This window comes from Crocuta crocuta, unplaced genomic scaffold (assembly GCF_008692635.1).
Source record: "Crocuta crocuta isolate KB4526 unplaced genomic scaffold, BGI_CrCroc_1.0 scaffold127, whole genome shotgun sequence".
Taxonomy (NCBI): domain Eukaryota; kingdom Metazoa; phylum Chordata; class Mammalia; order Carnivora; family Hyaenidae; genus Crocuta; species Crocuta crocuta.
Window position 1 is genome coordinate 3,926,034 of NW_027532008.1, and position 11,395 is coordinate 3,937,428.

Here is an 11,395-nt window from a genome sequence, read left to right on the forward strand (position 1 = left end):
ATCAAGGATGTGTCACTCAAGGCCACAGGGAGGCCCCCATGAGGCTGTAGCATCCTACCAGCACCTGCCAGTTCTTCCCGTCCTTCACGTGTGGGGTTAATATTTTCATCCCATCACCCTCCTTGTACTAAAAGCTCATCGGTCAGTGACCAGTGCTTCTAATCCATTTCCTCTGCACTTTGACAGCCTCCAGCCTCTGGATGGAGCAGCCCCCGCTCCCCACACATGTGACTCCCCGGGAGGGTTGCTCGCCGCCCTTAGGCCTGACCCATTCCCTCTGAGCAATTGCAACATCACCGCTTCCAAGGAAGACGACAGCTCTTTCTCAAAACAGACTCAAAGCCTGGGTCAGGAATGTGCACCACGGCCTGCTAGAGATCCGTGAGCAGTGTGGCCTGACACGGATTTTCCCAAGAAGTATGGGATCCTTGGTGTTGTGTGTTTGTTTTTCAGAACAAAGAAACCCTCCAAAAAGTAGATAGGGTGTTTTCAGCCAGAGAAGCCAATGTGCTCTGTTACCCAATAAGAGGGGAGGAGAGGAGGGAGATGCGAGCACGCCAGGCAGGGAGCTGGGGTGCCCTATGCCTGCCCCACCCCCTTCCACGGGTGAGTAAACTGAGGCTCAGGGGATTCTGTGAATGAACTCGGGATTGCCCCAGTTCATTCGGTTGGTAAATGCTGATGAGGACATGAGCCCAGGCGAACCTCCAAAGTCAAAATGCTGCCTCCCAGACACAGGCTCCAAGACCCACGGAAACAACGTGGAGTTCTGTGGAAAACCGCAGAAGCAGGTGGTTTTCACCAACTGTCTGGCAAAGTGTGCAATTCCCTAGGCAGCCATACTGGGAGAGTAACTCTCAACCCCACAAAAAGACCCAGTAAGACTGGGAGGGGTGTGGCGGGAGTCGGGGGTGGGGGGAGACTGAGCATGTTGCAGAAGGCACTACTAGGTCACACGCCAAAAAGCAATTGTAAAAATGACATCTTGGAACCTGGATTTATTCCCTCTTCAACATCATATTTGCTCCGTTTACAAGGCAAAGATGATTTTTCTCTCTGCCAAGGCCGAACATTCCCAGCCTGTGATCTGAAAATCACGCTGTGTTCATTTTGCCTCTTAGCTCAACCCAAGGCCATAAATCATCCCTCGAAATGGGGATTGGGCTGGCAGTTCTATCGGGGATTCGCAGGGCAGAGGAGGAATCCAATTTGGGGCTCTCACGGTCATCCTGAGCCGGCTGGGAGCACAGAGAGCGCTGCTTTTGGCCACGCAAGTGCCTCCATCCTCCACAGAGAAGATGCCTGAGAGGCAGATCTCCTGACTAAGCAGGACCGTCGCTCTTCCTGGGTTAGTTTGCTGATTCCAAATGCACTTTGTGATGGAGGAGGAGGTCAAGGCAACTGAAGCGAGTGAGAGGAACAGTGAGCAGAGGGGGATCCAGCCCTTCCCCAGCCAAACCCAGGACGGGGGATTAGGGGCAAACAGGGCAGGCAGGGGCTACGGTGGGCAATTCATTCATCCCAAAATATTTATTAAGAGCCTACTGCCTGAGATGTGCCAGGCACTGTTTCTTTCCTTGGAATGTGATTATTCCCACATTTATTTCCACAATTATCTTTTAACAAATAGAATAACAGCGGCAGCAGCTTATGGTTCATGAGTGTACATGGCCAGTGCGACACTGGGTGTTTCCCACACGTTAACTTTATCTGATCTTCCTGGTTGCTGGGTGATGTCGGTATTCTCCTCATCATACAGATGGGGAAACCAAGGTGCAGAGAGATTAAGAAACCTGGGGTGCCTGGGTGGCTCAGTTGGTTAAGTGTCTGACTTTGGCTCAGGTCGTGATCTTGCAGTTTGGGAGTTCGAGCCCCACATCGGGCTGGCTGCTGTCAGCACAGAGCTGCCTTTGGATCCTCTGTCCTCTTCCCTCTATGCCCCTCCCCTGCTAAGGGAGGAAGGGAGGAAGGAAGAAAGGGAGGGAGGGAAAGGAAAGAAAGAACCGTGCCCGTGGTCACGTGACTAGCAAGTGGCGGAGCTAGGATTCAAGCTTGGACAGGTGTGGTTCTCAAATCCGTACCTCTCTTAGCTCATCATGCTGACAATTTTGCACTTACGTGTTTTCACATTCTTGGGCAGGGATAAAATATCTTCCTATGCTGGGAGAAAAGAGGAAAATCTTGATCTTTTTCCCAGGCCCTGAATACTCAGCTGATGTCCACTAGAAACTGAGTCCTGGAGACGGGCAGCTGCAGACTCTGGCCACGAAGTACGTGTCTTCTCCAGGTTCCATGAGGGCAGTGGAGTGGAAGATGCACCACCACCAGCCCTGAAACCATCCTTCTGCCCTGTTCCTTTCTCTGTGGCCACCGTATGTGGTGACTGGGGGACAGGGCCGCACAGTGGTTCATGGATTGGTTTGTGGAGTCCGAGAGCCTTGTGATCAAGTCTCTCCTTGATAACCGTGTGACTAAGCAAGTCCTAAAAGTCACCTCTTCTCGGTTTCCTTATCTGTGAAATGGGGATAAAATGGATAATGTGTCCCTTCCAAGGGCTATGAGGAAGACAAGAGAATGCAGCTGCAGTGCCTGGTGTGATACATGTACAGGGAGCCCCCAAATCATCCACCCACCGACAGTGTGCTCTTGGAACAGCTCCGCAAACTCCTAGTTCCTGGTGGCGATCTGGCCATGACCATAGGCCCACACTCTGACAATCTGGCCTTGGTACATTTAGCTGATCTCAGAGTGGGTGGTGGAAGGAGGACTGGGCTGGGACTCTCGCTACCAGAGTCCAAGCCTCGGTCCTGCAATTAACATGCTGTGTCACCCCGGGCAAGTCCCTTCCCCTCTCTGAGCTTGGTTTCCCCCACGCTCAGATGAAGAGGTAGGACTTTCCTTCAAAGAGGCTCTCTGGTGGCACCCTCCCAAGACTCCGCTCTTGTGCTGATTTTCCTCGCTGCCAGGGGAAGATGAAGCTATCAGGCTCACTCTGACTTCTTGGGAGGATTAATGCTCGTTAAGTGCTTCAGGGCTGGCAGCTGGCACCCAAGCAAGGTGTCACTTACTACCTGCCCGGAAATTCTTATTCTGGAAGGAGGCTGATTTATTCCATGGCCTTGAACCTTAACCTTCTCCTGCCCTCTTCCCTGTTAAAAATTCCTCTGTCAGCTGCTCAAATGAAGGTGCGCACGGGACGCTGGCCACCAGTGGGCTGCCCACCCATAATCTCTGCAAGGAGCACTCAAGAGCTGGGGAAACAAGGAAGGCCTGGAAAGCCCCGGAGCCCTCAGGTGGGCCCCTGGGCCGAGGGGCCTTGGGCATGCCCCAGTCAAAATAGGAGAGGCACACACTGCCCTAAGGGACTTATGTCATCCTCATATCAGCTGACTTGAAGAATGTCAGACATGAATATGAGCACTGCTATGGCCTAGCTCATTTAGCGTTCAAACCAATCCTATGAGTAGCTAGTATTGCTGTCCCGACCTACAGCTGGGACACGGAGGCCCAGAGAGGTCAGTCAAGAAGCTTGCCCAAGGTCACACAGCTTAGTGGTGGAGCAGCATGCAGATGCCAGCTGTGTGGCCCCCAAGTCCACGCTCCTCGGCCAGCTTGTTTAGTCCTCCAACTCTTAGCAGAGCGCTTTCTATGGGTAAGGAGGCTGGGCCTCTGTGTACTGAGCCACTGTGCTTTACGGCATCGCTGCTGCTCATTACAGCTGGTTCCTCTCCCTCCCCTCCTTGAATGCATCCTTCAGGGGGCAGGCTGGCCTCTGAGACTTACTAGTGATAAGAGCACTGCCATCCAGTGTCTGCTCTGGGCCTGGCTCGGGGCTAAGCCTTTGTCTGTCTCCAGGCCGTCACCACGGGCCCAGGAGGCAGGGGCCCCTGCCCCACTCCACAGTCTGAGGCCACGTGGCTACAGAGTGATAACACAGAGGTCCTACTCAGGCATGCTTCAATCCCAAGTCCACACTCTTTCCACCACCTGGCTGGTCACTAACAGGGAAGTTCTGGTGACCTCTCTCAGGAAGGGCAAAGAGGCAGATCACTGCCCTGNGGCGGGGGGGGAAGGGGGGCACAAGGCAAGGAGCAGGCTGCGACCTTGCTCACCACCCAGGGGCCTTGGGAACGTCTTCAGACAGGGCCTGCTGAGCCGGATGTTAGGAAAAAGGAAGCCACTTTGATACAGAATTGCTTCGGATACAAATACTGGCTTGAGAGACACCCCACGCAGTGGTCTTGCTCTCAGACTGAGAGCAGATTTGGGGAGGGGTGTGTGGGCAGCTGAGAGGGAGAAATGCCGCACAGGACACCAGGCTCGACATCTGACGTTCTCCCTGCAAAGCCAGGCACCAGCATGAAGTCATCACTCTTCCCCGCGTGCAGGCCCGGGAAGGGGGCTGTGAGAGCTAGGTCCAAACGACTTGGCAAGGTGGGCAGCATGGACACTGCGCCGCCTGACCTTCCTGGCAGGGCTCGGTTTACAGTGAAGTCACTGAAGACAGTGATGGCCAGAGCCCAGCCACCCAGCAGCCCACATGAGTCCAGGAAAAGAAGTGGCAGGGTGACAAGCAGCCAAGCCAGGAGCCAGTTCGCCTCCTTCCATCTTCAGGAATAGTCCAGCTTCAAAGCCCCTCGTGGGTCCACTCCCAACCAGAGCCACCTCCTTGGCATTCCCATAAGCCTCTGTCTCATAGGACACACGTGTGGTGGCCACAGTCCTTGCTACTACACATCCAGCGGGCTCTGTGTGTCAGGCGGGCCCTGGGCTCGGGGACCGTGCAGAAAAACTTGGGCCCGTAGAGGAACAACCTGCCTAAGCCGCACAACCAGGAGCCGGTAAACAAGCACTCGTGGAGTGAAAGAGGAAGTCGAGACTAGCTCCCCCTGTCCAGTGCCTGGGTCCCAGCACACCTTCCTTTCCCAGGAGCCAGCCACCCACCGCCACTCCTTTGCTGGTGCACAAGACAGACACTGCCTCACTGCCAGGATGGCTGCAAACACCGGACGACAGGGCACGCGGGGTCCTGCTAAGGCTGCTCTGGGAGACAGACGCCCGGGGCCTTCAGGACCTCCCATGGGCTCAGCTGGTCAACTGCTGACTGCATTTCTTATGCTGTGAATTGTAAATCACTCATACATACTGGGCCCTCTGCATGGTCATACATGCTCTCACAGAAGTCCAGAGAGAAGGACGAATGAGCAGGGGCCCAGAGAGGGGAAGTCACTTGGACTTGGCCACACAGATAACACAGAGCAGAATGAGGACTTGCACCCAGGTCTTCTGCCTCAAGGTCCAAGGTTCTTTCCATTCTAGCCGCCCACTCTCCATCAGGTCTGGTGACTGAATGGGGGCTGACGAGCTGAGATGCAAACGGCAGCCCTCAGGAATTTTACACAACGGGACATGGCTTAGCCCAATCCTCTGCGCAGTGCTCCCCGTGGTGCTCCCTCCGCCCCATGGGTGGTCTGAGCAACAGTTTCAGAAATCGGCCTCCCCCGACTTCCGCCAATTCCCTGAATTTTCGCCAACTGCCTCCGGGGTTCCAGCCCTGATTTCCCCTAGGAGCCAAAGCTCCAATGACTCTGAGGAGACCCACGCCAGCCACCTTTTCCCAGGGCTGATGTTGGGGAAGATCTGTGTCCTAGGGCAGGAGGACAGCCAGGCTCCTAAACAGGAACCCGCACATTTCACATGGGAGGTTAAAGCAACATCTGTCTTCCCCTCTCCTCCCCTTCTCCTCCGACTCAGGAGTCCTCCGTAGGGATCTGTGCTAAGGCAACATTTTATGCACAAAGATGGTAACTGCTGGATTATTTTTCATAGCAAAAAATTGGAAACGGCTTCTGTCCAATGTCAGCAGGATGGTTAAATGAATTACGGCACATCCATGTAGTAATTGCGACCATTAAAAACATTCTTGGTGAAAAAAATTTGAATAAGTTAGGGAAATACTTATGATGTAACATTAAGCCAAACCAGAGAGAGACAGAGAGACAGAGACAGAGAGGACATAAAATTGCATACAGAGGGAAACAAAAAAGTACAGAGAAGACTGCTCGAAGGAAATGAACCAAGATATCAACAGAGGCTGCATCTATGTGGCAGAATGAGTTATTTGTTTTCTGTTTTACACCTTTTGATATTTTTTTCCTTTTTCCTACATTCCTAAGATAATCTAAGAAAAATAAGCAGCTACCCAAATTCTTTCTTTCTCTCCCCCTGCCCCCCTCCCCCAACACAGAGTGAATTATTTGAATATCCAGAAAGGATGTGATGCTGACACAGGAAGAAGTCAAGTCCTGTGTCCCTTTTCCCACACACAAATACTTCTGTCAAGACCATACACACAGGGGTCATTCCTTTATATCTGCCTTTAAGATTTTCCTGGGAGGGGAGCCTGGGTGGCTCCATTGGTTAAGTGGCCAACTCTTGATACGGGATCAGGTCATGATCTTGCAGTCGTGAGATCAAGCCCTGAGTCAGGCTCCACGCTGAGCATGGAGTGTGTTTAGGATCCTCTCTCTCCCTCTGCCCTTCTCCCCTGCTCGCTCGCACACACACACTCTCTCTCTCTCCTGGCTCGCTTGCACGTGCTTGCTCTCCCTCTCTCTCAAAATAAATAAACATTAAACATTAAACAGGTTTTCCTGGGACTTTTCAACTGACATGGTTCTTTGGTTCTGGACCTCAGGAGCCTGTGTCTCTGAAGAGTAAGGAACACGGGGTGTGAGTTTGTGTCTCCAGCCCCCGAGAGCTCCTGACTCTCAAGGAAGAAGTAAGCAGGGTGGCTTTTCTTGTGAAAGGCTTGCAGACAGGGGGGCTGGCGACCTGGAAGGGTATTAAATTTGGAATGTGAGGTCATGCCCACAATAAGGCACTTTGCAGTCTCTCCAGCTGAGAGAGGCTTTTGAGTTAGGAGAACCCAGGGCTGGAGAGGGAGGGGACACGGGCAAGCAAGGCTGCAGGTCACACGCGAGCTGGTGACACGTGGCAGCACCCACGCTGCTCCCTGATGGGCCACGGTGCTGTCCGTCTACCAGGTCAGCATGCGAGGCGCACCTGCAGGGCCCCAAAGGCAGCGACCGCGCCCACCTCACCAGACACCTGCTGTTTCTCTAGGACGTCACCCCAGATCACTTGATAGCTACGCATGGAGGAGTGGGTTTAAAGCCAGTCCACACCTGAGCCCTTCAGAGCCCCAAACCTGCTAGTCGGCCACAGGTCTCCATTGCTCACTATCCCCAGTCACATGTCTGAGTGTGTTTGGTCTAAAACACATGCTAAGTACATACAAAGACGGGTGTAGAGCGAGACAGAAGCGCAAGGGTGTCCCCCAAATCTAGAGCGCTCAGAAGCCTGAAGAACCTAGAAGGGACTCGGCCTTGGGAGCGCCCAGGTCTGGGGAAATAGGGACACAACTCAGGGAGTGAAAAGCCCAAACTGCACTCCACTCAGCCAGCAGGGGGCAGTGGGTCTCCCAGACACCAACTCACCGAACATGTTGCCCTCGTAGCCGTCTTTCGTGAGTGGCCGGAGCTCGTTTTTCCCCATCGCATAACGCTTGTAGCTCTGCCAGGCGAACTGCATCATCTACGAGACAAAGCAGGAAACAGAAGCTGAGCACGGCCGTTCCCAACAACCTGCACCGGCCACCTGGCTTTGCCCTGTGCAACAGGATTCGGGACCACATTTAAAAAATAACCTTCCAGGGCTGCCTGGGTGGCTCAGTCGGTTAAGCATCTGACTTTGGCTCAGGTCACAATCTCGAGGTTCGTGAGTCTGAGCCCCGCGTCGGGCTCTGTGCTGACAGCTTGGAGCCTGGAGCCTGCTTCGGATTCTGTGTCTCCTTCCTCTGTCCCTCCCCTGCTTGTGCTCTGTATGTCTCTTTCTCTCTCAAAACTAAACAAGCTTTAAAAAAAAAAATAACCTTCCAGACTGAATAAGATGACTTCCTTCCCCACAGCTGCCTGGAAAGCCATTCTCCTCAGACGACCCCACGAGCCCAGAGTCCACCCACAGATTCCTTAAAGACACAGAAAGCACCAAAAACATTCTAGCCATCCTTCAGTGCCAAAGCAAAAAGCTACCTCTTCCATGAAGCCTTCCTGTTTTGCTGTAGCCTAAAGTGATCCTCTGAAAGGAAGGGAAACACGGCATGATGCCTGGTATAATCTAATAAGGCAATCTCCTGAGTGAGGCTTTGTTGACTCCATTCTGTAGATAAGGAGACAGGGCAAAGGCATGAGGTAACTTGTCCAAGGTTACCCAGAGTCAGTGAGAGTGTCGGGAACAGAGCCACTGCCCTGTGGTTCTTAGGTCTGCCCCCCAAAGCCTTTGTTCTGTCCCCTAAAGTCACCACATGAATCTCTCTGAACTCTTCCAACACCTGGCTTGAGGTACCCTGGCCAGCCCAGGCTCCCTAGCACCCCGGCTGGTCACCACCAGTGTTTGTTTCCCTGGCTCTGAACCAGAAGCTCCTTGAAGCCAGAAACTATGCTTGCCTCAGTTTCCCCCACGGCTCCCAGCACAGGGCTTGGTACCTGTAGGCAGCAATGAATATGTATTGGCTTTGACACCCGGGGCCATGCAGGAGCTCTTAGTACATTAAGGCAACCATGTCGGCCTCTGGGAACATCGCACAAGCACCTTGGTGCCCCAGCTGCACTTAGCCCTGGAGGCTGGAGGGAGTCAGGCTTACAGGCACCCTCAGCCCTGCTCCCACGTCCCCCAGGGCTTCCCTTATTTGCCTCAAGGATGCTGTCTTTTTGCCTCTGCGTGGTGGGCTGCCTGGGTGACGGCGGGGTAGAGGAGGGAGCCAGGCAGGCGGCAGAGGCACAGCTGAGCGACAGGTGGGCGAGGAGGCAGCTGGTGTGGCGGAAAGAGCTCAGGCTTCAGGGCCAGAGCGGCCTGGGTTCTCATCTCACCTCTGCATTGACTTTGGCAAGACTCAGAGCCTCAGTGGACATCTCTTCGAAATGGGAACAGCAAGAGCTGCTTCGCTGAAAGGTTTAATCCCCAATCCGAAAGGTTTGCATGGAAGAAAGTAGCCGGAAATGCTTGGTTTCCGACCTGCCGGCACATGACTGAGAAGCACGAGTCCTCCGCCCTCCTCTGCCTCAAAACTTCCTGTCCGGCCCCCCAAGCCTCGGCCACCACCCCTCCTTCCATCCATCCTCAGTGCTCAAACTCTGCGTGCATCAAAATCACCTGGAGAGCCTGCTAAATCCGACTATCAGCCCCATCCTTGAGTTTCTGATCCAGCAGGTCTGGGGTGGGCCCAAGAATCTGCCTTTCTACTGAGTTCCCACGTGACGCTGCTGGTCTGTGGGCCACCCCTGAAAACCAACCCCACCCCCACGCCTGGCCTGCGATGTGGCTTCCCATGTGACATACATGAAAATGTCATGGTAACACATGCCAGGCACTTGGCATGGGCTTTGAGTCCTACTTCCATTCCTCTGTTATTTTCTACTTATCCCGAATTGGCAATAACAGAAACTAATTGCCGGGTATGAGTGCTTAAGGGAGACTGGCCTCCTCCCTCAGTCTCTCTTATCCGGAGGCCCCTCAGTTAAGCCATTGGGAGCAGGGAGGGGGTGGGTAGGAGAGCAGCAGGAGGCTGGTAAAACACAAATGACAGGAAAGCGGCAGCAGAGGTCTGGAGGGACCGCACCCTCCCCTCAAATCCCTCCTGCTAAAGAGAGAGAGAGAGAAGTGGGTGTACCAGAGTAATCCGGAGAGTCGTGGGCATCTAGGTGTTCTCAGAGGAGCTGCCTCTGCGGGGACATGGGGACGTTTGGAGCCGGGCCTGCTATCTCAGTCATCCACATGAGTGGAGGGGAACGAAGGCACAAATAATCCCTGTGCCACTTGGGAATAGATTCAGAAAGCAACCAGAGTGGCACTCGGTCTCGGTCTCTCTCTCTCTCTCACACACACACACACACACACACACACACGGACATGTGTCTCCCATCTTGGGTCACAAGTGGCTCAACCTGGGCACTGGACGAGCAGGGGACGGGAAAAGACCCCCAGCCAGGCAGTCCTTACTTCTCTTCCTCAAGTCCCTGAAGCAAGCATCAACCAGGGGTCCTGTCCTGTGCTGAGCTACCGTTTGGGCCACAGCCACAGCAGGAATGTGCCCCTGGCTCCACGCTCTACTTCCTGCCAAGTGCTTATCCTCTTTGGGATCTCAGCTGAAACAGTGCACAGGGCAATTCGCAGGGCAGGAGGCCTAAGGCAGGCACCCCACTCCCTCCCCTGCATTCCTGATGCCACGCTCTCAGCAGCCTGAGTCATGCTATCCTTACAGCTATGGGGTAAGTCCCCAGAACCCCCATGCATTGCTGCACACTCATCTAGGGACTGGCACATAATAGGTGCTCACTAAATATTTGCTGAATGATTGTAAGAACAAGAAAATGACGGTAGAGTTTAACACATGGTTGGCAGACTGGTGGACCACACACATCGCGGGCGAGGCAGGTAATGGGTCAGAGGGGAGGGGCTTCCACACAACAGAGGCACTCAGAAGAGGGCAAGTGTGTCTCAAGTGGACCCCCAAGTGTCCTAACGGACACATAGGACTGTGAGGGGCACAGGGTGAGGATGACCCACAGAAAGGCTAATCTCACTCTGGAGTGGGTGATACAGGCCTTGGGTGACCCTTGGGTGACTGTAGAGGTAGATGGTCCCTGGCTTCATGTGAGGCAGGTCTAAGACCTCAAAGGTCATCCAGGCTCCCTCCTGCCTCATGCAAGTTCTTTAATAAAAGATTCTGTCACGTCACTTTGAATACCCCCAGTGACGGGGTGCTCACCACCTTACCAGGCAGCCCCTTTGATTGTAGTTTCACAAAGCCCTTCCTCAATCAGTCCAAATCTGTTTTCCCTGTGGGCCATGGGGAAGACAGTTCATGCTGCCTTCATATCAGAGCACCTCAGACAGGGGGAGTCAACTCACCAGTCACCCTGGGCCATCTGTTGGCCACCTGAGCAGCCCAGCTCCTTCCACAGCTGCCCTCATGGAGGAGTCCTGAGTCCCCCAGAACTGCCGGCCAACATACCCTAATGGTTTTGCAGGGTGCCCCGGGACTCTGTGGCCCACTTGTTATGGCTGGCTATGCTTTTGTTAATGAGCAGAAACCAAAGTGCATACTCTCCCTAGTTACATCTGGACCAGATCCTATGGGCGGGGACTTGCCATTTGTCCCTAATAATTTCATCTTGTAGGACTCTGCCTACCATTCTGTGCTGTCAGATTCTTCCTGAAACCAGATCTGATAATTTCACCGTGCATGTGTCTGTCTGCTTTGGGTAATCTGCAAATTTGATAGGATTGCCATCTGTGTCTCCCCCTGAGTTTTGGATGGAAACATTAAACTGGG

General features: G+C 53.7%; 1 protein-coding gene across 2 annotated transcripts in view; it reads right to left on the bottom strand.

Annotated features, from left to right (window-relative positions):
• MAN1C1 (mannosidase alpha class 1C member 1) overlaps positions 1-11,395 on the bottom strand; it is a 137,171-nt gene that overhangs the window by 78,087 nt on the left and 47,689 nt on the right. For both annotated transcript variants that reach the window (XM_077775778.1, XM_077775776.1), the window contains exon 2: positions 7,500-7,596. In XM_077775778.1, coding sequence (XP_077631904.1) covers positions 7,500-7,596 — 97 coding nt within the window. The remainder of the gene's footprint in view (positions 1-7,499; positions 7,597-11,395) is intronic.